This window comes from Fusarium solani (genome assembly GCF_023522795.1).
Source record: "Fusarium solani strain SB1 chromosome Unknown bctg00000009, whole genome shotgun sequence".
Classification (NCBI taxonomy): Eukaryota; Fungi; Ascomycota; class Sordariomycetes; order Hypocreales; family Nectriaceae; genus Fusarium; species Fusarium solani.
Genome location: NW_027072144.1, coordinates 540,680 through 568,022, shown reverse-complemented (window position 1 = coordinate 568,022; position 27,343 = coordinate 540,680). Strand labels below are relative to the sequence as shown.

At 50.7% G+C, this 27,343-nt stretch overlaps 13 protein-coding genes across 13 annotated transcripts; 7 read left to right on the top strand and 6 right to left on the bottom strand.

Annotated features, from left to right (window-relative positions):
* Positions 1–643: 643 nt before the first annotated feature.
* Positions 644–1,396, top strand: MRS44_013247 (uncharacterized protein; the record flags this gene model as incomplete). Its single annotated transcript, XM_065616733.1, has 1 exon — positions 644–1,396. One exon carries the CDS (start codon positions 644–646, stop codon positions 1,394–1,396), a length of 753 nt encoding a protein of 250 aa, XP_065472805.1.
* A 292-nt stretch (positions 1,397–1,688) lies between these two features.
* On the bottom strand, positions 1,689–3,500 carry MRS44_013246 (uncharacterized protein; the record flags this gene model as incomplete). The annotated part of the gene is made up of 3 exons (XM_065616732.1): positions 1,689–2,390; positions 2,519–2,859; positions 2,912–3,500. 3 exons carry the CDS (start codon positions 3,498–3,500, stop codon positions 1,689–1,691), a joined length of 1,632 nt encoding a protein of 543 aa, XP_065472804.1.
* Positions 3,501–4,868: 1,368 nt separating this feature from the next.
* On the bottom strand, positions 4,869–6,981 carry MRS44_013245 (uncharacterized protein; the record flags this gene model as incomplete). The annotated part of the gene is made up of 2 exons (XM_065616731.1): positions 4,869–6,042; positions 6,110–6,981. 2 exons carry the CDS (start codon positions 6,979–6,981, stop codon positions 4,869–4,871), a joined length of 2,046 nt encoding a protein of 681 aa, XP_065472803.1.
* Positions 6,982–8,576: 1,595 nt separating this feature from the next.
* MRS44_013244 (uncharacterized protein) lies at positions 8,577–9,056 on the top strand (the record flags this gene model as incomplete). Its single annotated transcript, XM_065616730.1, has 1 exon — positions 8,577–9,056. One exon carries the CDS (start codon positions 8,577–8,579, stop codon positions 9,054–9,056), a length of 480 nt encoding a protein of 159 aa, XP_065472802.1.
* A 2,744-nt stretch (positions 9,057–11,800) lies between these two features.
* Positions 11,801–12,098, top strand: MRS44_013243 (uncharacterized protein; the record flags this gene model as incomplete). Its single annotated transcript, XM_065616729.1, has 2 exons — positions 11,801–11,938; positions 12,006–12,098. 2 exons carry the CDS (start codon positions 11,801–11,803, stop codon positions 12,096–12,098), a joined length of 231 nt encoding a protein of 76 aa, XP_065472801.1.
* A 692-nt stretch (positions 12,099–12,790) lies between these two features.
* On the top strand, positions 12,791–14,964 carry MRS44_013242 (uncharacterized protein; the record flags this gene model as incomplete). Its single annotated transcript, XM_065616728.1, has 4 exons — positions 12,791–12,890; positions 12,976–12,986; positions 13,199–14,001; positions 14,076–14,964. The coding sequence occupies 4 exons, from the start codon at positions 12,791–12,793 to the stop codon at positions 14,962–14,964; spliced, it is 1,803 nt and encodes a 600-aa protein (XP_065472800.1).
* Positions 14,965–16,738: 1,774 nt separating this feature from the next.
* On the bottom strand, positions 16,739–17,644 carry MRS44_013241 (uncharacterized protein; the record flags this gene model as incomplete). Its single annotated transcript, XM_065616727.1, has 3 exons — positions 16,739–16,967; positions 17,071–17,300; positions 17,366–17,644. The coding sequence occupies 3 exons, from the start codon at positions 17,642–17,644 to the stop codon at positions 16,739–16,741; spliced, it is 738 nt and encodes a 245-aa protein (XP_065472799.1).
* A 106-nt stretch (positions 17,645–17,750) lies between these two features.
* MRS44_013240 (uncharacterized protein) lies at positions 17,751–18,694 on the bottom strand (the record flags this gene model as incomplete). Its single annotated transcript, XM_065616726.1, has 2 exons — positions 17,751–17,971; positions 18,019–18,694. 2 exons carry the CDS (start codon positions 18,692–18,694, stop codon positions 17,751–17,753), a joined length of 897 nt encoding a protein of 298 aa, XP_065472798.1.
* Positions 18,695–19,490: 796 nt separating this feature from the next.
* MRS44_013239 (uncharacterized protein) lies at positions 19,491–20,570 on the top strand (the record flags this gene model as incomplete). Its single annotated transcript, XM_065616725.1, has 1 exon — positions 19,491–20,570. One exon carries the CDS (start codon positions 19,491–19,493, stop codon positions 20,568–20,570), a length of 1,080 nt encoding a protein of 359 aa, XP_065472797.1.
* A 33-nt stretch (positions 20,571–20,603) lies between these two features.
* On the top strand, positions 20,604–21,105 carry MRS44_013238 (uncharacterized protein; the record flags this gene model as incomplete). The annotated part of the gene is made up of 2 exons (XM_065616724.1): positions 20,604–20,924; positions 20,977–21,105. The coding sequence occupies 2 exons, from the start codon at positions 20,604–20,606 to the stop codon at positions 21,103–21,105; spliced, it is 450 nt and encodes a 149-aa protein (XP_065472796.1).
* Positions 21,106–21,437: 332 nt separating this feature from the next.
* Positions 21,438–22,361, bottom strand: MRS44_013237 (uncharacterized protein; the record flags this gene model as incomplete). Its single annotated transcript, XM_065616723.1, has 1 exon — positions 21,438–22,361. The coding sequence occupies one exon, from the start codon at positions 22,359–22,361 to the stop codon at positions 21,438–21,440; it is 924 nt and encodes a 307-aa protein (XP_065472795.1).
* Positions 22,362–23,603: 1,242 nt separating this feature from the next.
* On the bottom strand, positions 23,604–25,108 carry MRS44_013236 (uncharacterized protein; the record flags this gene model as incomplete). Its single annotated transcript, XM_065616722.1, has 3 exons — positions 23,604–24,102; positions 24,171–24,538; positions 24,938–25,108. 3 exons carry the CDS (start codon positions 25,106–25,108, stop codon positions 23,604–23,606), a joined length of 1,038 nt encoding a protein of 345 aa, XP_065472794.1.
* Positions 25,109–26,378: 1,270 nt separating this feature from the next.
* MRS44_013235 (uncharacterized protein) lies at positions 26,379–27,194 on the top strand (the record flags this gene model as incomplete). Its single annotated transcript, XM_065616721.1, has 3 exons — positions 26,379–26,434; positions 26,545–26,783; positions 26,908–27,194. 3 exons carry the CDS (start codon positions 26,379–26,381, stop codon positions 27,192–27,194), a joined length of 582 nt encoding a protein of 193 aa, XP_065472793.1.
* Positions 27,195–27,343: the final 149 nt, after the last annotated feature.

The following is a 27,343-nucleotide window of genomic DNA, read 5'->3' as shown; positions in this document are numbered from 1 at the left end:
AGGGTCCCTTAACTTCAAGCCGTCTCAGAACCCTGATGACGCCTCGTGACATTGTCTCATTGCACTCGTTACCTATTTTGCTTGCATGTCACACCCTGGGACAGTTTTTTCAACAAAGTCGGTAGAATTTATGACCCATTTCAGCGAATATTATAAGCGTCGGCTTTTCTTTCGGCAAGTCCTTTAGCTGCAAAATGGCTTTAATCTCTGATGACTGGATGGCCTGTACTCGCTGAAGCGGTCGGTCAAGCCACGATTCTAAAAGCAGATGAAGGGCAGCCCGAGATTGCTTTAGGTCATGCTTAGAGACCCGAGTTAGTCCAAGTACGGTAGAGTCTAAAAACAAGCATCTTCTGATCTGCATAGGCCCCACTGACCAACATGTAAGCAAATTTAAGCGTATTGCTCGGGTCTTGATGGCGATCTGGGCTTGATCCATGTGCTCTATTTTAGCCGAGCAAGGCAGATTTTTCGTCGTTACAGAGATCCAACGAGCCAGCGAATGTTGACCGTTCGTTAGAAGTATAAAGACCCTGGCACCTCGCCGGCTGAGTCGAGCTACGGAGTCTTGTTCTGCCATCTCTCTTATTTGCGTCGAGTTATACCGGATCCGTTTCTCCATTTCTCTCATTCACTCAACAACATGGCACGGTTTCTCTTCTTTCTCGCCCTTTTGGGGCTTACAACGGCGAACCTGACTGGCTTCTCTGGCCGAAAGGGCGCATTAAACCGCGACTTCGCAGGCATGGGCGGCATCTCGTTGGCTTTATCCGCCTCCTGCTCTTCTTCCGAGATCGACTGCGGCGGATCCTGCATTGCTGGCTCAGGAGAATGCTGCTCTGCGAGCGAGGGGTCCTACTGCGAATCGGGAAAATACTGTACCGACGATGGATGCTGCCCCAAGGGCGAAATCTGCACTGGAGAGGCTGCTGGTTGCGACGCCGGTAGACAGCTTTGCGGCGAATATTGCATACCAAATAGCGCTGTTTGTTGCAGCGATGGCAGCTATTGCAATAGCGGCGAAACCTGCACCAGCGACGGATTCTGCTCCAAGGGCAAGGGCAGCGGCAGTAACGACGATAACGACGAACCTACCGAGACAGACGACAACGACAGTCCCACCGAGACAGACGACGATAGCGACACACCTATCGAGACAGACAATGATAACGACGATCCCACAGAGACATTCCAACCGCAACCAACAATCACCTCCGCAAGTGAAGACAGCGATCAGGGAAACACGCTTTGCAAGCGTAAGAGTCGAAGTGGAGGCAGTGACGGCGATGATGGTGACGACGGTGACGATGACGGCTGCAGCGATAATGGTGCTGGGTCGATGCTTGCGCCGAGTTTCGCAAGTGTCCTGTTGGCAGTCTTTGTTTTCATGCTGTAATTAATAAGGACGGTTTACTTAAGAGTAGTATCCATATCTTGATCAATAATACTCCTTGATAGTGGAATCCCTGCCCAGCTCCCAATTCCTCTAAGTTCCAAGCAGGTGCAAATGTTTTACCTGAAGGTGATGAGTTACCATGCAGTACCCCTCCACCGGTAAGACCCCTCTACCGGTAAGCAAAAACAAAATTTCCCCATACAAAATTCACTCTTTCAACCTCATGGGAAAAACTTAAAAAAGCAGTGAAAATAAATTTATTTCCAGAATTTGGGTTAGAATCGAATGAATTTTAATATTTTCTCGGTCTTTTTACTTCACGGCCTGTGCGGGTGCATACGACGGGTAACTCTTCCGCCTCCGGATTGGAACTTCCATCCTCTTGCATCCCTCCCACCTCAATCATATCCTCAACAACCCGTGTCTGTTCAATTGCCTGGTTTGGCTCGGAAATAGTTTCACCAGTCACTAGAGCCTCGGCCAATGTCATGAACTTCTTGTTGGGATTGGGTATCGCCTTCCTCCTCTTGCCTCTACTCAACCGGCCGACTTCCTCCTCCAGACTGGTGATTCTTGCGCTCAGGGAGGCTATCTTTGACTCCTGGGCTTCAAACCCTTTCGATATCACAGAATACCGTCTTCTGGTTGAAGGGCTCTTGTTCTTTCCTAGATCTCTGATATGACAGCTGGTCTTTGGCGTATTATCAGAGTTGCGTTGTCCGTCACTGAGGCCCTCTGATGCAGGCGTCGTTTCCTTCTTGTCTGGCTGAATCTCTGGATGTATGAGTGCTTTCCGTCGTGAAATTGGCCAATTTCCAGTTACTCTCCAGCCTGAGAGGATATTCTTCTTCGTCATACCCACTTCCCTGGCTTTGGCATATGCCTTAATAAAGTTGACATTATCCACCGGCGCAGAATCAGTCAGGCTTGCCAGTTTTTGCAGTTCTTTGCGATATGCAGCTATGGAGGCATTAAAAACGCCATTGTCCAGCGGCTGGAGGCCATGAGATCAATGAGCCGACAGGTAACAACAATATACGTTGTTCAGAAAACAGGTAGCCATCCACTCATCCTGGATTTCGAGTCAGCGGCGTGGATGATTCAGACCAGCTAGATACTCACAGATACGTGGCTTCCATGACCATCTAATATAATAATCCTAGCATCAGACTCATATTCTGGCCGGGTTTGAGGTAGATAGACCTCTTTGAGCCACTCGACTGCGATATGGTTGTCCGTCCAGCCGTTTTCAGAGGTGATATAATACCAGTCGGCTATCTTCTTGAACTCATCGATAAACCACTGCTGCTGAAGTTCTTTGCCCTTGAAAATAATCCCAGGTTTCAGAAGACGGCCATCTGCAGTCACGGCTTCGATAAAGCTAGTCCAAGCGCGGGACTGAAAGCCTTTGAGGAAGGCCTTCCTCTTGGGATCGCTACTGCCAATAACCAAGGAATCCAAGCCTAGATTCGGAGCGTATTAGTGAGTTTTATAACAAAAACGATAAAAACTCACCAAATCCAGCCATGATGCCGCCCTCGTCGACATTAACGGTGTTCTCAGGCTTGATCCAGCCATACTCGCTCTCCCGGATATCAAAGTACCAATTGACGGCCATTGGGGTGAAAGAATTGAACCTTGACGCCTCCTGACGATTTTCGATCTTCGTCTTTATGGATGGATGTCGTTTCATGAACCTGGCTAGCCAGTGTATACCGATAGGCCTTTCCCTGCTCTGTTGTCGTAGGAGGGCAGTGACGGTGGCGCGAACTTGACTGTGAGAAGGAGCATAGCCCAAGGCCTCTTGTCGAAGTACCCAGGCAACCAATCTAGGCTCCTGAGGCTTAGATAACAGCTGGACAGGCTGGGTGGCCTCGGACCTTGACGGTACGCCTCTTAATCGGTCAGAGAGGGTGGTCGGAGGCATGCCATTCTTCTGGGCGGCCTGGTTCTGCGAGAGGCCATTACCTGTGACATCTAGTATGGCACCAATAACATTATTCTCTGTATAAGATGTCTGAGGCATTTTCGAGGCGATTAAGGAAGGCTGGTGTAGAGAAAAATTCGATGAAGCTTCGGGGAGGCTGGGTGATGAGGGAGGCATTTTGAGACGTTTTATATTAGTGCCATGCGACCATACCGTATACGTCATCGAAAAAGCAATCTAATAATATCAAACTTCATGAAATTCTCAATAAAACAGACATTGTTTCATGTTAATAGATTCAATTTTGGGCAAGCATCGTGTAAGTGAAAATGAGCATTTTGTATGGGGGAAAAGTTTTTTGTTGTACGGCAGGTGGGTACTGCATGGTAACCGACAGGCGGTGGGGGCGGCGATTAGGTTCGCCATGGACACGAAGAGACTTGATGCAAACCAGACTGGATGACGTACTAACCAACAGCATTTAACGGCCAAAACTGGCGATACTAACACCAAACAGCCTCAAGCTGGCAGACCATGCTTCAGCTGCTGAAGATAGGATGCTGAACATTGGAGAAATTGGCCTCCAAGCAGGCCTCAGAGTCAAGCGAGGCGAGACCAACCAGCGGATGAGGAAGAACGTGGGGCTTCTGGGAGACGTGAACGATAAACTTAGGACTGTAAATAGCCTAGCGCACCTGGCCCTATGAGGTTAGTCCTCCCGGGCGGAATAAATTTCATTCATTCGTTAATTCATATATTAGTGGATCTCAACTCGATGTAAAAACATGGCTATTCCTATTTAGATCTTAGTTCAAGGAACGGTGTCCTTTAACCCTTGCTTAGCGCATTAATCCCTGTCACTTGACTGTCCCAGCCTGACTTTCCCGGCCTGACTGTCCCGAGCCATTCCGGTCTCGCCATCTCAACCTAGTCTCGCGATTGCGTTGAGGTCCTTGGTCTGGATGACGTTTCCATTGACGGACCCGAGTTAGATGTCGAGTAATATGAGGATGAGATATGAGAAGAAGACTCTTCGTCCGGCTGATTTCCAGGTGGACTCGATCGCCTAGCTAGCCAGCGGAAAAATCGTTGTCCACGTTTCTTCTCCCCTTGAGGTGCGTCAGCATCTAGTAGCGTTGCTCTATGTGCATTCCTGGACCCACTTGGCTTGGCATCTCGTTTCTCTCTCGAGGCCTATGTTCTTCAAAGACCGCAGGAATGTAGGAAGTGCCTCTCGCCGCTCTGCCTTGCTCACCCACCATAGGGCGATACCAGATAGGATCCAAGTAACAATGGCAATGAGAACGATTGATTTGAAGAATGCAACCCGAGTCTTGGCTATGTCTTTATCATCAAAGAGATGCATCCCGAAGAGTGTCTGCCCACACGTGTTAACCTAATAGTACCAACAATAGTTTCCAGGAAAGTAATCGGGGTCATACAGCCACAAAGCTCAACGGCAGATAGAAGATCGTGGCGACCGTGAAGACGAATATGTAGTGGTTGAGCTTGCCGCTCCTCGTCGCTTCTGACACTGACGTTGCGTTAAAGAGCTGTAAGGGTGACGCTGGTGAGTGTCAAAAATTCCCGACCAGTGCCGAAGGTTGAGTATAAACCTACCGTGTCACGGAGGCTACTGATGTCATCGGTCTGGCGGTCGATACTGTCGATCAAAGCCTTCACCTGCTTAGCATGAAAAGCTATCAAGGCATCCCAGTTTGAGTTGATTGCAGCTTCGTCCATTTCCTGAACCCTAGGAGTTTGCCCAAAATACTTTCCACGGTCACTATCCCATTCGTGTCGTAACTTCTCAAGATCGCTGACACTATCGTTAATCCAATTTCTCATCACACGAAGCAGGTGAAGAACTGTAAAGTAGAATTCAGATCTATCCAACGAACTGTTATCGAGCATGACACTTCGTCTCTCTTTACGATCAAAGACCGCAGCAAACTTAAGCAAACCGTTAGCTTGGGTCCGAATTGACACAATCATAAAACGTGCCTGAATTTGTACGATCTGCTCGATTCGTTGGAGTGAACGTGTCCATTCACTTCCCCATAAATCGATAGTGTGGTGTAACGCGAGCTGGAAGACCGCAATGCCCTTGTAATGTCTTCCAGGTAGGGGTCGAAACCTCTTCCTATTCAAAGATGGCTCTGAGAAACCTCCAAACAATGATGATGAGGAGCGGTCTGCGATGATAACTACGGAAAATAGCGGCCGTGGCGATGTAACGTCCGCATTTACCGCTACGGACAGCCGTCGTTCTTTGATCCAGAACTCAGTGGACTGCCAGGCCTTGGGCAGAGCAAGTAAATGAAGTAGGCGATCGCACTGGAGGCCTTCCGAGACAGTGACAGAGGTGCGATCATCCCACTCCCATCCTAGGGGACTCTTAGAATCCACAAACTCAAGGACACGAAAGTGATGTTGAATATGGATCCATCCTTTCAAAACCTCTTGCCACAGGGCGGCTGACCCTGATTCCGGCCATGCCCCCGCGAATGCCATGGCAAAGATTATGGACATCTTGCCCATTGTTGTAAGCTTGCCCGGTGGAACAGGGTCCGCACTGTCGTATGACTTGAGTATATTTCCCGTGAGATCTGCAGACTCAGGATCTTCAGTTGGACCCGGCAATCTGGGGTCATCGAGTAGGAGAAGGAGACAGGCTAGATCCTCCATCCGTATCGTCCGGCCGACACACTCGTGAATCCTGTTTATAAAGTCACTAGGCAGCCCAAGTCACATATTTCGAGAGATACAGCATTAGGCATCCGTACCTAAGACCTCCATATACTGCCTCCGATGTCTTTCCGGTATTGAATTCCGGTGCGGGATTGTGAATCTGGGTGGGTGTCCTGTTGACAGCACCTAGTGGACCCGGTAATTCCGATAGGTAACCACTCTCATCGTAGCCGAATCTTATGGGATGTCGGCTGCCAAATGAGACGTGGGCAAGCGCAGGCATCATTGGTTTGGTGTCTGATCCCTCCCCTTGGTTCTTCAGCCAAGCTTGTCGTATTTTGTCTATATCTGGTATTGTCATTTTCGCTGAGGTTTCCGGTTCCTTCAAGGGAACCCATGCAAAGCGAGTGTTGTCCTGTAAGGTTTCTGGTATTTTGGTAGGGCCCCATTCCATTTCATACAATCCATTGTTGTTATCCAAGTCATTGTTGTTATCCAAGTCATTGTTGTTATCCAAGTCTGCAATGACGAACCGTGGCTTAGCCAGGCCTTTCATGTGGAAGTCTGGAAACGAGTCCATCCCGATGATGTAGGCACCCACACCATCTATATGGAAAGCTGCAAGGAACAGCTCTAAAGCCGCTGTTAACGTTTCCTCATGTAACGGATTTAGGGTCTTCGAGAACAGCTTGGCTCTTTCCATGGCCCTCTCCAGCTCGACGTCGGTCATGTCGTCAAACCCGAGATCTGGTTCCTCATCAATGCCGGGCCTGTCATTAATCTTCAGTACCTTTGCTACCAATTGAACAAGGCAGTCTTGTCGTTTGTTGAGCTCACGAATCTCGAACGCTAGAGTCGCGAGATCACCTGAGTCCTGCTTCACCGTCTGGCACACCTGGTTGATTCTCTTGGACTCCTCGCACTCGCCGTTCTTCACCTCCTCAATCGTAGGATGTGTGTCGTTCATGCTGACGGATGGATTCGACTCGGCCCTTGTGTCGTCGATGGGATGAACTTCTCGGGGTCCCTCCTGCCATCGGGGGATCAAGTGGGAAGGTGGCAGCGGTACATATTTTCTCCAGCAAGTCTTGTCGCAGACGCGTTCTGGTCATCGGACCATGGACACGTGGAGCGGACTGATTGGCAGGAATTTCCTTCAGGACCATTGCTATCCTGCATCCTGAGGGTGATGAGCATCAGCATCCTGCAGGTAGGCACATTTGCACCCAATCGGTCGCTGTTGCAGGTTTTGCACTATCCCTTCGGCTATGTGAAGCCTCCAGCAGCGTACCCCCGCCCCAACGACCCGGTCATGACGAAGGTACATAAGGGGTACCCGACCGAGTGCCATATAAGGGTTGCTCACCTCTACATTTGTCGGTTGATCGAGCGCTTCCGGATGTCTGATGCCCACGTGTCCTCGCCACGACCTAATCAGCTGCCTGCAATAAGGCGCCGCGTGTGCTCACATCTGCCCTGCTTGTAACTAGGGTTATCGAAACCCTATGACGGGGCTGTTGTGGCTGCAGCCGGTCAAACAAGCCATTTATGGGGTCTTCGACAGGGGTTTCCATCAAAACCAAAAACGGTAATAGATCGACCCAGTTTACTCTTTCCCGGGAGGAAAGAACGTGGATCTTCCCATCAGGGTCCCTGGCCTGCCCGCTCCGCGTCAGAGCCTCCGGCATATTGTAATCGTGGACGCGCTGTTTTGACCAGAACCTCACTTGTCCATTAGAGTACCGTATCGACTCAGCAAATTGACCCAAGTCGGTGGGGCCATATACCCTTGCAAAGCCTCAGTCGTGATTTATTGGTTAGCTCTTTGGCTAGCTAATGCAGCCATTGCCGCGAACCAAGCTGCCAGTCAGAGCCTTTGCTGCGGGATAACGAATCAAGAGCTCTGAAGTCAGGGCTTGCAAGGGTATGTAGCCCAACCGGCTTGGGTCAATTTGCTGAGTCGATACGGTAATCGCGGACACGCTGTTGAGATCTGAGCCCCACTTGCGTCTGGCCTCATTCCTCCCCCTGGACCACAGAGAGCGGTCCACAATAATGATCTACAAAACAAGACCTATTAGGCTGCAACGACGGAATGGTCTCCCCTACCGGATCCAATGTCTCGTCAGGATGCGCGTCTTGAGCAACACAAGGAGGGGGGTCGTTTGTTCACTGACCACCGCTCAGGCCCCCTCAAATGTAGCACGGCCGATCACGCGGCCCCCAGTAAGCCACTTCAGCTCAACCAAAGCAATATGCAGTTCGGATGACAAAGCGCATGTCTGTTTTGGTCTTGCTGCAGGTTTGACCATCAGGCAGCAATGGGTCAATGCATTTCCGGCGACGTTGGCCGGGAAAACACCGCATCCTGGCGGTTTTATCTGCCTTGGCTGGCGCCGGCAGACAAGCAACTCATGGGTCTCCTCTATCCAGAGCCTTGTCGAAATTCCCTGTCGGCAAGTTAATATAGAAGTCGCGTCCATCTGCCCACTCGCATCAATACTGCTCTCATTGTCCCTTCACACCAAGTCTCATTTTCGCATCCATAAATCCCGTTCCAATATGTTGCTTTTTAAACTTTTGGCTTTCAGCGCCATGTCTCTCCTTAGTGGCATCTCTGCTCAGGGGAGTAGTACTTGTCCTGAGGATTGGGATGGAATTGCTATGAACGGCGTGTTCTGCTGTCCAGGCTTCGCTATTTTCCCGATCCCGAGTGGCACTGCACAGCTGCAGACGGATGCTTACTGCTGTGTCTGCGACTACTCGGATAAAACACGCTGCGGTTGGGACTGCACTGACACCGGAATATGCAAGACCACCGTGCCATTTTCTGCTACGGACTATGACAGACTCGTCACCTCCGCGGCCAATAGTATTCATTATGGTGGTGCTATAGCCTCGAACACCGTATCGGCAACGGCTGCAGCGACTGCAGCTTCCTCGGCGGCCCCAAAAACCGGTTCGTCAGACAACGCGGCCGGTCCCCAGGCGACACAGATGCCGTTAAAGTACGTTGCGGCGGCTATTCTCGCCGCTCTCTAGAGGGTTTGCCAACTCATGGTGTTTGGCAACGATCGTCCTATCGAACGAGATATTATTGTGGGAAAGTTACATAGGAGGCATAGGGAGGTTGGGTCTCGCGACCTCCCCACGTCGCCAATCCAGGGGGATCTTGCTTAGGAGGTATGCCTTGCTTCGAGGGAAGGAACAGTCGAGGGAAGGAATGTGTTGAAATGAGCATATTATGTTGTATTAAAGAAGAAGAAAGACTGGTGTTAACCACCGGAAACTATTGACAAGAAGACATCCACATCCTCGCCACCAATGGATCGGAATAGCCATTAATCCGTTAAACAATGGATCTCAACAGAGTGAACTGCAATGAGCTGGTGGATCAGAGCTCATCGAGCCAAGCCCCGAGCCTTACATTGGTACATTGTAAAGCCAGGCAGCGTCTGTAGAATTGTTATTGCGGGGAGAGAAAGGAGAGGTGTCGCACTGAGCGTGCTGAAAGGATCAAGGATCAGGTAAAGAATAATGGGCAGCAGCAGTGTGTTGATTGATTGTTGTCTGAGGTTATCTCTTGTGCGGGGTATTCCATCCCGCAGAGTTACTTAAAGCATACGGCTAGATTACTAACGCAGTTGTTTCATGAGGCCGCGAAGATCATGCCTACCCTGCGACAAGAGGATAGGAGAGAGCCTGTGAAAAGGGTGTTGGTGTGCCATAACGTATGACCCATCCACCATCGGGTGCAGAGAGGCTTGGCGGAGAGGAGTACGCAACACCAAGGCCTTGTCCGAGGCAGAATTGACGAACACGGGAAATGGTAAGGCTGGCATAGGCAGAAGCATAGGACACAAGATCAAGCGTCTGAGATTTGCGAGAGAAGAAGAAAGGGAAACGAAGTCGAGGATTAAAATCATGGGGGAGTATAGGCGCTTGCCCTTTTATACGTGCTGGCAGGTAGGGCATTGGTCTGATAGAGAGCGGTGAGAATGCCTTACTTAACTGTATAGTTACAGTACCTAGTAGTAACTTATTTTTTATATAAATCTTTTTTTATAATTTTACTTTTTTTTTTTTTTTTTTTTTTTTTTCATCAGCTGTAATGGGGTTTTCCTTACTATCTGTTTTATCCAAGTTTAATCCTTCTTGGTCAAACAGCCTGTGTGTCGGAGCAGCCTTAGTACGTGATACGATGTGACCCGGAAACTGTCAGTAGCTGGTCAAACCAGATATCCACCACCACCACACGGAGTCGCGTAACGCCAACCTGAAACCTGCGAATCTGACCAGGGGGTGCAGCTACACGCCCCTAGCTACTGGGAGAGTGCCCATACGGCCCAGCCTAGATAGAGGGGTCTGGGGTCTGGGGTCTTTTGCAGTGAGGCTCAAATGGTGGCGTTCAAGGGGGGACACGGTCGGTCTCGTAGATAGCAACCTTGACAGGGACGCAGCGCAAACTTTCCGCACCAGCCCATCACTTTTTTATTATCCTTTATCAAGTTCGGCAAGGACAGTTGGACAGTTGATCACAAATCCCCAGCCTTTTCATCATGGCATTTTGTCAACACGACGAGTCAACCTTTGCCCTCTCCCATACTTCTTGGGTGGCATATTTTCACCTTTCTTCTGCCCGGTCATTGCTCAAGTGGTTGCCAGCACCTTGCTTGGTGACGGCGGTGACGACTTCTCGTCGTGAGGATGCGAAGACTTAGGTCGTGAAGGTGGCATATTGGTTCATGTTTGAAGAGGACTACCCTCGGGTTGTGCCTGGGCCTGTTCTTATTGACTTGGCTCCGTCAACTCCGGTGGCTCTTCTGATGCCTCCTCTGGGCCGCCTGCCTCGGCATGTTCTCCCCAGTAACTCAAGAGCTGAGGGGCATCGTTGTCGTCACTTTATCAAAAAGGCTGGATTCTTCTGAGGTGTCCTGTTCTTCATGTCATCATATAATGGCCATCCTTTTCATACCATCTCTTGATGAGGGGGATGAATATGCGTTATGGCAGCTCCTGGTCTCTAGTTCTTCGTTTTGTCTTTCAATTTGACTTCTGTGAGTGGGTCTACGTCGTAACTAAAACATGCACTGCAACATCGTATAACTAACCTTCATCCCTCTAACATCTTCGCCTGTCTCGCCCCTTAGCTCTTCAATGACACGAGTGGCGCCGCATGAAAATGGATCACGAAGGGACACATGGGAGACACTGGAAGATACTGGACTGGAGAGTTTGTTAGGTTCTAAATTGAAGGATAGCAAATAAGCCAAGGCACGGGGGCCCAACGAGATCTAGCGCATATCAGGGCCACCTGTCCTGGAGGTCTCTGAAAATCCAGGAATGCAGCTCGCGTTCCAAACTGAATGTGATGATATATGCTTTCTGAGTTTTAAAGAAGATCCTTAGCAAAAACCTTTCGTCAGTATTCAGTCACCCTGCATACTCATATATGAGCAACAGTCATGCTTACTCGTCTATACGAACTACGTCATCTGCTTGCATAATATGAGACCCAGCAATCTGTCCTGCTAGAATCGCTCATTATCATGCAGGTGGCTGAAAGATCATGACGAAGTCTACGGATGGGCTGCTAATATGCCGTCTGGAGGCGTATATAAGGATGCCGTTGTTCCTCCCGCAACGAAGACTTCTGTTTCATCACTGACCCTCGCTCAACACCATAACCAACAAAGCAATCCCCATAAGCCTCTCATTTCGCTCAACAACAACCAAGCAAGCCATTTTGGCTCCATTTCTACCTCCAAACAGCCACCATCACCAAAATGAAGTTCACCATCACTCTCATGGCCGCCTTCGCTTCCATCGCTGCTGCCGCCTCCAAGGAATGCACGCCCGGAACCTATGCTTGCACTAGCGATGCCAAAGGCTGGCAGGTCTGTGACGTCTCTGGCAAGTTTGTGGTAAGTAGTTCCATGCCTTATCGTCTTGCTACAAAGAGATACCTATGCTAATAACACACAATTCTAGCTCGCTGGCTCTTGCCCTCCCAGCACCTCGTGCAAGTTCTTTCAAGCTAGCAAGAGCCCCTATTGCGTTCCCCCTGACTTTAAGTTCCCTTAATGGAGCCATTTATGAAGTTACATTGGCCGATCGAAAGAAGTGTATTAGGTAGAGCGCGCCTTATCAAGGGAGCCTTTGCCCTTCCTATCGCTTCTTTGTTATATTCTTGTTTCTCCGTACCTGTCCTAGCCTTTAATCGACGCGTCTTGTATGACGATAACGATAGTAGCCATCGGATGATGGATGGAGGTTGATTGATTGGTTGATTGATTTTGTCAAGGGCAAGGACCACAACCATCGTGAATAGCCTCACGGTCAGCGTGAACGCTACACCATAACTAGCATCAGGCAACAGCCTGCTGCCTATGAGATCGGCAGACTGAACACAGGTATAAGAGACTGACTTTCGTCACTCCTTTAGATAGAAAATCAAGCGCTCATTTGATCCTCGATTCCTCGTGGCCCATCAGTACCTGCGATAGATTGTATCCTCGGCGGTTGTAATCGTCTAAACGATTATGCCCGGATAGCGGGGTCCGGCGAACAGCCGAAGCCCTTCGGATCAGTGTTGATCCGCGGTGCCCCACTTCGCCAACGTCAACGACGCTGACCAGCTGTAAGCTGCCATAGCACGATCACCGAGAATGAAATTTTTGAACAATACGATATAAAACAGTACAAAAGCCCTCGTCAGTAAGGCTTTGAGAAGTACTTTGACGTCCTGTCACATAGCCCTGTGTGATAGAGACATTATGGCGACCTCGTGGCCAGACAACGTGGCTTTGTTGGAATCTCTTTGCTTGCGCGAAGACATCCAATGCGTACTCGCCCCACTGCTAACGCACTATCTAGGTGTCTCGAAAGTTCAGTAGAGGGCTGTTATTATCATATTGCAGCCAAAGTGAGCTAAATGAGCCGCTAACTATAATTGGTTTAGATCCTTGCGAAGTACGCGTTGGATGTCTTCGCGCAAGCAAAGAGATAATTGGGAGCTTCCCCCTCACTTCAGGGTCACATCACAAAGTCCTAGATTGAAAGTTGAAAGTCCTAGATGGAATCGCATGGGATATAAACCCCTAGGGAGCTCTCACCATGACAATAATAATAACAACCTTGATTTTATCAATCACACCCAGCATCACTGCGCAATTCGACAACAGGCTTGGGCCACCGGATACCAAGAGCACGCCACTCAACTGGGCACGTATCTAAGGCAGGCCCTACTCTACCTCAATGCAGACGGAAGCCGACCTATGACGCCTGAACAAGCCAAGAATGCCATCATCGGTTCCCTATCCCTTGTCACAAAGCTACAGAATATCCCGGATATGTCTGGTTTCCACACCGCCCTCCAGACTATTCATCCTGATGTAAAAGCGGGGTTAGCAACAACCCAACAGATAGCTCAAGCGGTCTATATTGAGATACAGAATGCCACAAGCGCAACGACCCGGGCCATGGCAGAGACACATACAGCAACTAAGGAAGCTATTGAGCTAGGAAAAACAACAGTCAAACTAGCCCGGGACCTCAGGGCCTCAGAGCCACAGAGGACATACGCAAGCATCGCAGCAAGAGGAATAACGCAGGCAACGACTACTCCGCCCAACCTGAACCCAAGAGTATCCCCATCCCAGACCCTCCGAGAGGTTATCGTAAACATTAGGGACCCAACCACTATAACTAGCCTCAGGGCCATGAACCCTAGAAACCTCAAAGCACACGTAGACCGGGCTATTGAACAGAGCGGCAACGAGCATATCCAGAAGATCAAGATCGCCTCCTCTAACCAGCTCAAGAGTGGAGACCTGAGCATCAAGACCACCAATACCACAGATACAGCAGCTCTAAAGGAATTTGCTGAGGACTGGGAGCATCGGCTGGGTCAGGGGGCCTCTGTCAGGATCCCCACGTACGGAGTACTAGCCCACGGCATCCGCATTAGCTCTATGCATATGGAGAAGTTCGAGGACAACAAGAGGAGCCTACTGCAAGAGAACAAACCATTCATCTCGACGCTCTAAAGCGGAATCTTAGGCAAAAGGCCACAGCAACGGCATCGTCCCTAGCGCAGCCGTTGTCCGACGCACAGTACGACGCTGGCTTCGGCATCTTCATACGGGACTCAGGATGGGTGACGTACAGAGACTTCATCATCCCTCAACTATCTCTGTTGTTAGCCCCTCTCTTCAACTCGCGTACCCATACCTCGGTGCTAGAAATCGGACCCGGCCCGAAGAGCGTACTTGGATATCTGCCCGGCTACCTGAGACGGAAGGTCAGCAGATACGCTACATTTGAGCCCAACGACTTGTTTGCTACAAGGTTGGAAGAATGGCTTTGCTCTGCCTCGGACACGGAGTCATCGCTGCCCTGTCTACAAAGCTCACCGGGCGTTCATCGAAGCCCATTCGTTCTAAACAGCAACATAAAGAGCTGTACCGGCACAGGGACAAGTGATGGCGTCGAAAAATTCGATGTCATTCTATTCTGCCACAGCATGTATGGCATGAAATCCAAACGCAGGTTCATCGAACAGGCGCTGGAAATGCTCGTTGAGCGACCAGAAGGCGGAATGGTGGTGGTTTTCCATCGCGACGGGGCCCTACATTTTGACGGGTTAGAGTGCCATCGAACGGCTTCTTTCCCTACCGGAGTCATTCGCGTCGCAAATGACGACGAGGTACTGGACTGTTTTGCTCCTTTCGTCGCGGGATTTTTCATGCAGGATGTGGACGTGAACAAGGCTATCCGAGTCGAGTGGCGTAAGATATGCCGCGCCTTGGGCCGTCGCGAGGAAGCCCACCCAGACCATCTCTTGTTCAGCTCTCCCAACGTTATGGCGGCCTTTACTCAACATGCGACCACGTTGCCGGAGCTGACGGCGCAGGTGCCATTGGTGAATGGGGACTGTCGCGGGTGCTGATGGGCCATGAGGATCAGATGAGCGCTTGATCTTCTATCTAAAGGAGCGACGAGAGTCGGTCTCTTATACCTGTGTTCAGTCTGCCGATCTCATAGACAGCAGGCTGTTGCCTGATGCTAGTTATGGTGTAGCGTTCACGCTGACCGTGAGGCTATTCACGATGGTTGTGATCCTTGCCCTTGACAGAATCGACAGGGCAATACCAGGCACACACACACGCCCCCTGTACGATGGACTGAAGAGACGCGAATCAGATATGCTCTCACAGCTGCGCACGGGAATGGCTAGGATCAACAGCTACCTGCACAGAATTGGAGCAGTGGAATCGGACATATGCAACTGTGGACAAGCAGCAGAGACGATAAAATATTTCCTATTCCGGTGTACGAAATGGGACGCGCAGCGAGAAGGCATGCGACGAGTCGGACAAACAATGATGGGAAACCTCTCGTTCTTTTTGGGAGGAAAGGCGGCATCGGATGGAACCGAGTGGGCACCTAACTTACGGGCGGTGCGGGCGGCGATTAGGTTCGCCATGAATACGAAGAGGCGATGCAAACCAGACTGGATGGTTTACTAACCAATAGCATTTAGCGGCCAAACCTAGCGATACTAACACCAAACAGCCCCAAGCTAGCAGACCACGCTTCAGCTGCTGAAGATAGGATGCTGAACACTTGGAGAAATTGGCCTTCAAGCAGGCCTGTCACATAGAGTCAAGCGAGGCGAGACCAACTACCGGTAGCGGATGAGGAAGAACGTGGAGCTTCTGGGAGACGCGAGCAGGAAAGTTTGGAACTGTAAATAGCCTAACGTACTTGGCCCTATAAAGTTAGTCCTCCTGGGCGGAATAAATTTCATTGGCCACCCCACGGATCTCACTGCGTGCACGGGCCAGATTTGTTATATTTCACGCAGCCTGTCGCATAACACCCGTGCGACCGGGTGTAACTATCCGATTTCACATCTGGCCTGTCGCATAATCCTAACGACATGAACTTGAATAGCTGTGCCCGAACACATGGCTGTTCGATTTCTTTTGTTCTTTAGATAATTCTCATCAATCGACTGGTGCCAACAATGATCCCTGCGGAACTAATTGTCTGACAGAAAGGCCATAGAGTAAATACTCAACTATCCGAAATGGTCGAAGGGGAGGTCATATCCTCGCAGCTCTGGGCCGGAGTTGGTAGGTAAATGTAAACTTCGCCCAAGGGCGTTGAAGTACAATCTTGATCGCTGTCCGCTGCTAGAGAAGGAGCCGAAAGTGATGCGACAGTGGGGTTAGAATGCTAGTACGTGACTGGCGACTTTTGTCGGCGTGCCTCCAGAAGAGACGAGAGTATCAGACAGACAGTCGGTGAGGTTGTGTCGACAGAAAGGGGCTTGCAGGACCTCCAGGTTCATTTAAAAACAGCAACACCTTTACTGCTTGAGTTGAATTGTGTGTGCGTGTGCGTGAACGAGAGTGTGTGTTGTAGAGTTCAGGGGGGTGTCGCAACAAAGGTGGATCCCTCGACAGCTCCGCCGGGGGCGTGCTTATCTCATGAGTGCCCACAAGCCTGCACCGAGGTATTTGCAAGGGGGTGGGGCCAATTAAAATGCGCCAAAGAAGAGATACATTAGCTTCCACCTATTTCTCTATGGTGATAAATGTACCAACACTTCTGATTGTTACAAAGTGCGACTTTGCACACACTACACCAAAATCTCGTCTGTGATCTCGTGATGTTGTTGTTGACCGTCCCGAGAGGCTTCCTTTTGCCCTTTGACCTTATTTCGCCTTGCCGATATCCTTGACAAGCGAGGCAATCTGAATTTGTCTTCCGGCGGACAAGATTATGTTCTTTTTGCTGTATTTCAGGGTCAGATTCGTCGCCAGCTCGATACCTCTGCCTTGACTGGCTTTCTCCATGATATTCATTAAATAAGGCGTTGAAAATGCACTCTCGCCACTCTCTGTGATTCGTATATCTCTCCCAATTTGGCTGTGGCCCGTGAAGCTGAGCAAGATAGCTGTTAATAAGCACTACATCAAGAAGGAAGGTCCAACAGAGAGCCTGCCAAGGGCCCCGGCGTAAGGGATGATTGTATGCATAATATGACCTCAACTGGTCACCCCGATCAACGTGATTCATCTCGTCGTTATAAGCAGCAGCGACTGTCGGGATCGAGATGACTTTGACAGCTTCGTCACCAAAAAAGCGGCGTATTGGCTTGGCCTCGGGCTTCTGTGAGGACGGCTTCTTCCTCTTCCGGCAGACACGCTCCTCGCCTGTGAAAACGGTTGTAAGGAATAATATAAGGCGATTGTCTTTCCAAGCGATCTGATTGACCTAATTAGATGGCGCAAGGACATATTAGTAAGGAATTCACATAGAAAAGCGCCTTAGATTAATACCTTATTGTCAGGGGTTGGGATTATCTTGACCTGGTTGAAGTCATAGCTGGTCTTAGCCCCCCCATCAGCCTTCTTATCCCGTTGAAGTTCCTTGTGTATGCCACAGTTAGGCCGGGCTGTGCCTGTGGCCCCGTGGCCATGTGTGCGGAGGCTGCGGAAGAGGTCTGCCGACGAGAAGAGGTTATCGACAAAGACGTGATATGTCGCTTTTGGCAGTGTATTTGCTAGGGCAACAACGACGCCTTGGGTCGAGTTTAAGGCGATAGCATACTTGGGCATTGTAGAGTAGAGTGGAGCCCGGGTAGAGTGGGTAGAGTGGTGGGTAGAGTGGGTAGAGTGGTGGATAGAGTAGTGGGTAGAGTAGTGGGTAGAGACCCACTCTACTCTACAATGCCCAAGTATGGGCGATAGGCTTCTCTTCTTCTTTAGGCTCCTTCTTTGGTGCTTGTGATGCCCTCTTGCCGCGACCTCGTGAGGATGACTCCGGCTTTGGAAGCTCAACACCAACGGCACCGTATTTTTCGCCCTTGATGTGCCACAGCCAGTGAATAAAGAAGCCCTGTTGTGCTATGACCCAGATCTTGAACCCTAGGGGATAGGCTTGCCCTTGACGACTGTTGTCTCGTTCGATCTACCCGTATAGCGGATCATACACTCATCCACAGCCAGATGAGAGCCCGGGAAGAAGATCTCCGCAGACGCGGCCTGTATATGATCAGACCACTCATCACAAGCTTGGAATACCTTCGGAAGAGGCCCGGTCTCATCGATCTTGGTGTGGTCAAAGGGGCGAAGGTGACGATGAAGGATCTGAAACTTCCAATACGGCATGAACTTGATGATTGAGTGTTCAGGGCGTTGCTGCCCCGGCTTCGGGGTACTCCAGTGGCTCTTAATCGTCTTTTCCTTATGTATACCCATATAACTTAGCATTCCAAGCCAGACATATACTTCTGCAATAGAGGTCCCTTGCCAAACTCGTAGCCTTGCGTTCTTCGTCATCGGGTGCTTCCAGCTATCAACAACGTCATTTTCCTTCAGCCACGAGATCCAGCTTTTGGTGTATTGGACCCATTTCTCAACGAGGGAAATAGGAAGGAAAAGCTGGAATAGCTGCAGAGGTGTTGGCGGCAGTGTGCTGATGCGAAAGTTGCGTGTTTCTACATAGAAAGGCTCGAAGTTGGTGCCGCGGTCAGTTTCGGCCGGAAAAACAGCTATCCGGGTAGGGTCATTTGGGTGCAGCTGATGACTATGATCCTCCTTGATAAAGCTCTTGTCATCATAGGCATTGAATGCCTGACTCTCTTCTAGAATTGATTGGGAATTCATTGTTGACTTCAAAATGATTTGTATGGTGTTTTGGCGGGAATTGCTTCATTGAACTAACTTTCCGTACCCCGCTTGTACCCTCGTGATGTCAGGGGTGGTGTGTACGGTCGCACATTACCACATGGGTGACAAAACCACGTACGAAAATGACTGGAGCTATTTCGCACATAGGCTTTAGGCGTTTTTATATAGGGCTACAGTATTGATATGGTAGCGCACTGTTTCTAATGTAGCAGAGCTGATGCCATACCAAGCGGTGCTGATGCCATTCCATCGGCGCCGAAGCTCCGATAATGCCGGTTCAGAGGGGCCGGGATGTTGCAGCTGGAAGCCTTGGAAGGAGGTATGAACTCCGACCCAGCGCTCCTAATAGTCCAGACCGTTTGGACTATTAGTCCAGACTGCAGATCAGGGCAGGGGAATACAGACGCCCGGTGTGGACGCTAAGTACGCTAAATCCAGGGTACCCATGTTTGTTGCTGTGCCAACCATTTTGTTGTGGATATTTCCGATCAATTTACTGGTGCGATCCAGATCAACAAGGCCCGTTTCAAGGGACGCGTCATCCTAGTCGTCAATCCACGAACGCCCGTCGTGGATTGATTATTGATCTTGGATTGCAGTCTGGACTAATAGTCCAAACGGTCTGGACTATTAGGAGCGCTGCTCCGACCTCTACCACGATCTCGACCCCCTGGTCTGCGTCTCGCACAATGCCGAGGCCCCGTAAGGACTTGGAGCGCGTCAAGGACTTGATCCTCGAGCAGCGGCGAGAAGGACTATCCATTGACACTATATGTGCCCATCTCCGCGACGATGGGCACGTACTCGACGTCAGAACCCTGAAAAGGAGGTTAGCGGAATGGGGTGCCCAGGAGTACTCCCCCTTCACTTTAAGATTGATACCAACACCTTCGTCGAGCTGGTCAAAGGCTACTTCTACCGATACGGATATAGCGACACTTCCATCGTCCGTGATCTCAAGCGACGCGGCATCGAGATCTCCGAGCGGACTGTACAGGAGTATCGTCTGAAGCATGGCATGAAGCGGCGCTTCCGAGATCTGGCTGAACGACAGGAAGCTATTCAAAAAGCAAGAGAGTTCCTCTTCCAAGACGACCGTCAGTCTTCCAGCATCAGAGGATTTGGCAGGGGGTATCTATACCATTACGTCCGCATCCGTGCCGGCGTCCTTGTCGGCCAGAATACCTTATATCGCGAGTACCAAACGAACCCAGAGTGGAAGAAGCGGGCCGAACAAAGACGCCTTGCTGATTGGAAGCACCGGAAGGACTTCCAGGTTCCTGGGCCTAACTTTATGTGGTCTCTCGATGGGTACGAGAAGCTCAAGAACTTCGGCTTCTCTATCTACGCCTGTATCGACACGTACTCCAGAGCCATCATCTGGATATATGTCGGCAGGGGGAACATGACTGCGCTGAGTTCACTCAAACAATTTCTACGGACTGTGTCGTACTCAGGGGTCCGCCCCCTTTTCACCCGCTCGGATCATGGTATCGAGACTCCTCTTTGGGCCGGAGCCCAGGCGATTCTCGCCGACCTTGATCAGACAGAGCTTCGGTATACCACCGAGGATAACGACCAACGAGTCCACAGGCAGGGAGCGAGACTGAGCTCCTGTCATATCTGGGGCCCAAGCACATCTAACCAACGGATCGAGTCTTGGTGGGAAAAGCTCCTCAAAGGTGTCAGTCAGCGCTGGATCGCGTTCTCACACGAGCTGATTGATAGCGGCCTCTTCCAACCAAACCGTCTTGCTCACCAGATCGCGATGTATGCTCTCTATGGACCCATGATCCGTCAAGAGGTTGCGGACTTCACGGAGATGTGGAACGGCTATCGCATCTGGCCATAGAAGAATAGGGAGCATCTCGTCGCTGGGATCCCGATGGATCTGTATAATACAAGCGAAGTGGAGAACTGGGCAGTCCATCTAGGGCCTGCGGCTCGAGATGGGCTTGCCCAGATGATGACCGCTGTCGATTCTATCGATATAGACGATCTGCTTGACCCAATAACAACGGACTGGTGTGATCAACAGCTCCGGGATCTTCAGTTCGACGGCCAGCTAGATGGGGAGCTTGATCATAAGCGGCCACACCTCGCGGTCTACTTACGGCTTAGAGACAAGATTCAGGTTCATCTCGACTACGGGGCAAGTCCGGTGCTGAGCATCCCAGAGAGTCCAGTTGGAGGGCAAGAGAGATTCGTACGTAAAGAAGTACTACATCGCACTCAAAAGCTAGCTGACAATGCTTTAGCTTCAGCTCCTCGAGCAGAACTACCTTGAGCCTATTAACAATAGCCCCTCCGGAACTGAGCTACCCGGCGATATTATCAATAGTGTGGACGAGCTGATGGGGGACCTGGGTCACCTTGAGCTAGAGTAGCTACTATTTCCTCGTCTGTTTACGAGGATGCCGACTACTTGGCCTCCTCGTATCAATTCCTCGGGTTCCAGCAGCGGGACCATGGGCAGTGAAGGCAGGGTCAGCCGAGAGCTCCTCATCCTCTGCCTCTACCGAGAGTGCTGAGCTTATAGAGCCTCGAGCCCGTTTCTGACCCACGCGGGTCTCGTCCACGTCGCTAGTAATAACCTCGATCTGGTCTTCTGCGCTAGCTCTCGAAGGAGGTAGAACTGGGCTCAGAGAGGGGCTCAAGGAGGGCGAGTTGAACTCGCTCCCGATTAATAAGGCTGGCTGTACCTTCACCTCGGTCTTGACTAACTCTTTTTCTTGATTCCCTTCTCCTTTTTGAACGGCTTTACGGCTGACCTCGCCGTCTTGATATGACGAGGGGCCGGGACTTGTGGTCGAGGAGGCAATGGCTCATAGAAAACAAGGAAAAGGAGATATCTGCCCTCTGTTTTACTGAAACGAAAAGGGCAGTCCTCGCCGAAAAGCTCTGCGACTGTCTGTCTCTCCCAGTCGAGGTCGCTCAGCTCCGTGATACCCTCTTTAATATGGGCGTTCTGAACGAGTCTCTTGTCGAATTGAAGAACAGAAGAGAGGGCAGGCTTGTCCTTGAACTGAGGGAAGAAGATGCTGTCGAACCAGAAGTGGACAGGTAAAGATGGTTCCTCATCGACGAAGGGGCGCAAAGCGACCTTCAGCAGCTCTCTAGCCAAAGACCACTGGGGCTCCTCGTCTTCGTCTAGTATTTCCCATGGGTCAGGCCTCGCAAGGAAGACAGTGAGACGCATCGAGATCTTCCGTCTGCTCTTGTTTTGGCTCTGTTTAGCCACAGCCTCACTGAGTTGCGACGAGCTCGCCCTCATGCCCCTCGCGATCCGACTCTGGGTAAGTTTGGCATCTCGATACACGGCTGAGGGCCGCGATGCTGCGAGGATACGGCCAGGGCCGTCTCCAGAGCCGGTGAAGATCGTCTGTGAGGGCGTGGAACGATCAGAGGCTGTTAGGTCGATAGACTGTATAGCGGAGGAGGTGGAGGCTGTCTCAACGTCTCGAAACGGGACTGGCGAGCTGTCGAGGATGGGGATGCTCGTGGGCCAACGTCTGCCGCAAGATGGACAAAGACTGGACCCTGGGTAGCTATCGCGGATGAAATCGTGGCTCCGTTGGTACGATTTAGGGGCCACGGTCTTCGGAACATCGGGACATATCTGCGATAGGACGTGATCGGGCATATCTACGTGCAAGACAAGGTCAGTCACACAATCTCATGATGGATAGACCCGAGCTTACTTGGGGAATGGATGGGGATAGCCCATGACTGCTACGAGGTGGCGATGGGCTGGGTATTGATGCTGGTGTGTATGTGTGAGTGAGTGAGTGAGTGAGTGAAAAAATTGTGACGCGTCACCAGGAATTATCACGACATATTCCCTAGTGGAGATGCCATCCAAATGGAGAGATACCTTCCGGATAGTGTGCAGTACTGTAGTCTTGCAAGGGTCCACAAAATTACTAAGTATTTTAACATGGTTGAGGCTTCCCAAAAGGGTTTTGTCACCCATGTGGTAATATGCGACCGTAAACCTGTCCAGGGGCCTTGACACTGCATTAGTCTACCGAGGACGGCGCCTTGATGTATGTAGCAGGTGAAGAGGGTCAGTGCTACAACGTCCAGGGTTCATATTTGCTGACAGCCAGACTACAATTGCTTTTTTTACGTCTCTCGGCTATCCAGCACAAGGATCTCTACAGAAACTTTCAAGGTGGTTTCTTAGACACTCAACTTGGCCTATAGAGCTGCGCAATTCGGCTTCATCGGAAGGAGCACTACTTCCCACCCTGACTCAAGGAGACGGTTGCCTCGGGCACCGGAGAGATCATCAAGCAATTGAGCGGCGACGTCATACGGCATTATGAGGCGCTTTGGGAAGACGCCACATGGAAAGTTGACATCCTTCATGCTCCATTCCAGGTCAAAGCGCCCCCTTGTCCGATCTAATACCCAATCCGCCCTTTCCTATCCAGTCACGTTGCCAAGTTGGCACCACCTCCGTTTTCACCCAGCCCCTGTCATGTCCGTGCTACTATGTATACAAGCATTCTCTTAAATGGCTGCCATCCCGAACTACTCCTGTGGCTAGCATGCGGCAAACATGTACAAAACCTGTTCCCCTATGAATTGAATTACCTCTGCCATGGCTCATCAACATGTTGGATCCTCGCTTTGGCCCCCTGCAGAGTGGTGCATCATCTTGATGCCTCTTCACGCCCTCAGCTTCCCGGATGATTTCGCTCTTGTCAAGATTGAGGATTCAAGCTGTCCGACCCCTTGATCGATTTCCATTCACGACGCTGGTCTACAATGTTTCCCTGTGCGTGAGATCCAAAGCGCTGTGCCTCCTTTAGCGGGGAAAGAGAAATTCTCTTCAATCTTCCCCAAGGGCTCTTTCGTGCATGCTCCGCACTTCCACTTGTCATGTCTGGAGGATGAGGATTGACTGACTTGAGTGGCTCGTGCGGCGGCTTTGCCCCTCCGAAGCAGCACCCTGCTGCTCCGTCGTCGTTTTTACAGCCCCTCGTGAGTTTGACTTAGAGAAGTCAGCCAACTCGAATACTTGGCTATGCTGTGGTTCAATCGTGACAGGCTCCTCGATCAACCTGAACGGCCGTGACCCAGTGCCTAGAGGGGGGCTCCGGCTTGACTTGTTTCCACTGTACCCCGGCCTCCCACTCGGGTAGCCGTTGGTGCTAGTCTTGCCCTGTCGCCGAAGGTCATCCATACGGATCTGGCCGGATTCCACGCTGTCGAGAAAGGGCTTGAAGCTGGGAATGCAAACGGTGAGGATGGAGAGACACTGGACTAGCTGTAAAGCGATAGCGGCTTTCCAGATCGAGAAAGTGAAATCGGTGGCACCAAAGGCCTTGTTGGAAAAATAGATTTGAACCGCAATTGCGGGCATAACACTTTTCCGTCTTTGTTAGCGTTTTTCTATTGCACAAATTCTAGATAGATTAATCGCAATTGCGTGATTGAAACGTACAGGATACGGCTGCCAAAAACACCCATCACCAAAGCCTTCTTGGACCATGATGTTTGGATTTTCAGAACGCTTTCACACATGATGACAACAATAGCAATGTCCGAGGCAATATTCGTGATGGAATAGTAAGTCCAGAAAGCAGTTCGGTCGATGCAGTCTGTGTCGTCAGCGTACCTCCACGGCGTAGGTAGTCGGCACTGGAAGAGGTTGACAACGAGCGCAGAGAATCCCCACCCGCCGACGACAGCCTCACAGCCAAAAATGATCCATTTCTGGCCTTCCCGGCTCATAATCCGGAGACCGACGATGCCTGATAGCTTGCAACAGAAAAGGGAGGTGATGAACATGATGTTGGCCGCGTATTGGCTCTACAATCGGAATACTCGATCAGTCCTTCTGTCCATGATTCTGCGGGTTGCGGTCAACGCATCTACCTTGAAGAATGTGTCGATTTCGCGGGAGTTCAATGTGTGTTGAAATGCCGCCCCAGTCCATTATCACATCCCGCGAACACAGCGATGGACTGGCCGATTGCAAGGACCTGCGGGTACGGGCGTGAGCACACAGCGGTTGGATGTTTCGCTAGGTGAATCGCGTTGACAGGTCTATCTATGTTGAGACCGTATGACTAAGATGGTCCGATCAGCTGGTGGCTGGGATGTGGATACTATGTGAGGAGCTGTGCTCCTCTGAGACATATGTAACTTAGACCTTTCAACAACATAACACCTTCTACTCCCGCAGTATTGCTTCAACAATCTACTTACACTTGCAACAATGGTGAGGATATCATCGGCCCTCAGGGTTTTGATCATGCGGATCTTGGTTCCCGTGCGGACAGAGCATGCGAGAAGAGCGATGACGAGGAACATCAAGGTTAAGACCTGGACTAGCGGAGACTTGTTGGTGTCGGTGATAACCTTTTGTGTAGGATTCATGTCAGGCGAAGCAGCGGTTGTTACGGTTACAATGGTGGGAGTAACGGAAGAATCGAGTGAAAAGGATGGAGGGGAACCATGACGATTGAGGAAAAGCACGACGGTTGGGGGAGAACAAATAGAAACAATAGCTGCCCGCAGGAAAGGTGAGGAAGAAAGTCAAGGGCCTCAACACCCGAGGTTGGGGAACGTTGATTGTGTGAAAAATCCCAGAGCCGCTTCTTGGAAGCGGCGCGGGAAGAGGGCAGGGCGGCATTGTTGACCTAGATAGCAGTTGAGATTGCCAGGATCGCCTTCACTTACTTGGCTTGGCACAGTTTGTCGTTAGTGTCTGGGCTGAGCCTTGTGGGTGCAAACGAGACTTGGCTAGATTCAATCACTGCTCCTCCCCAGCCCAAAACACGAAACAGGAGCACGGTCCGCCGACGACGGAACACCTTCGGCACCCGGCCGAGGTCTGGAACAGCCCCCTGGAAAGGACGTAGCTGAGTGGTTCCATGATGCATCGTGATGAATTGAAAAACCTGCCCGTGACTTGATTACTCAGGACCAGTTCATAAGGGTGTAATGTTGATGGATGTCTAAGCTTCCAGTTCGAATTAAGGTATCTTGGCATAGAAAGTGTGCGGAGAAGATACTTCGCCACCAATCTGTAAGCTTGGCCGAAAACAGGCAAGCTTCACCAAGACTGAGTTCAGGCACAGTGATAAGAGCCACATTTCAAGGGCTCATATCCTTCTGACATGTGCATTGACACTCCATTCGACCAGGATGTGAGATATGAGATATGATATCACCAAATTGCCCCGTGCGTGCCTTTGCGGCTGTCGATCAATCGGTCCGCGGAGAACTATCCGGGAGGGCCCGCGCACCATGTAACCTTCATGATTGGTCCTAAACCCCGGCCCTCAAGTTTGGCTCAGGAATTCACTCACCTTAGTTCAAGGTTAGATGTCAGAGAACACAGTTCCCGTTGGTTATACTCCGTTCAAAAGGCACAACCACCGTCCTGCCGTGTGCTTGGACGCAGGAGAAACTTCATGGGGGTAATTCCCGTCAGGCGTGGCGCACCATCCTCTCGATCCATTTGTGGAACCAGCACCGTGAGAAAAATGGTAGAAACTTTTGAGGCTTGAGAGGTAATCAGTCGATCTTTCGGAGTCTCGGCATGCATTGACTTTGGCCCTGTCTGGACTCAAAATGAACCCATCTTCGTATGCGATTCTGCGCATCAACAAGCTCCTATGTCTCAACCCACAAGATCAGCATCATGCCTTTCAAGTTGCTCGAGGTGGACACCGCCACTGACTTTGAAGAAGTCATCGAGTGCCAATGGGCCGCATATGAGAATCCCTTTCAAAGTTTCTTCCGCCTCTTCTGTCCAGTTCATGGCGACGGCCCTACTGCCCGAGCAGAGTCAATTAAGGAATGCATAGCTCGCCAGCTAGACTGGCACAATTCGGATCCAACGAGTTACTGGGGAAGGTCATTGATGACAACGGCAAGATTGTTGGCGCTTGTCTATGGAAGATCTGTCCAACCAACCCTTTCGAAAAGCACGATGGCTATTCTGAAGCCTATTGGTACCCGGAAGGAGAGACGCGGGAATATGTTAGCAAGTGTTTGGAGCAGTTCGACGCACCAAGACGCAAGATGGGGGCAAGACCGCAACTTTGTAAGTCAAAGCCCAAATATTCCTTTCGATCCTCTCTGTCGTCGAGCTTCAAATTGGCCGCTACTTAGTAATTTGGAAAGTTTGCTGATGGTGCAAGACCTCAATATCATCTATACACACCCAGACTTCCGACGTCAGGGCGTGGCAGACTTGATAATGGACTGGGGTAAGCAGAAAGCTGACGAGATGGGCGTTGAGATGTGGCTGGATGCCACCGAGTATGGTGTACCTGTCTACAAGAAGCACGGGTTCACTATTGTCAACGTTAACCGACTGCAACCGACAAAGACGGCCCCTGGCGAGGCGTGGAGGAAGATTGACGAGGAGTTGCAACCCATGACCTTCTGGCAGATGTGGAGACCCGCTGGTGGCAGCTACGACGAGGGTAAAAGTGTAAAGCCGTGGGAGTGAGCCGCATTCGCAGATGACATACCAGGCTATATCGCTCAAGCTATCTCTATTCCATTCACGGCTTTCAATAGCTATGAATTCTCCCCACCGTAATAAGCATTAACCCCGAGAGAATAATATATACCGAATAGATGCGCCTTTCCCGCCTT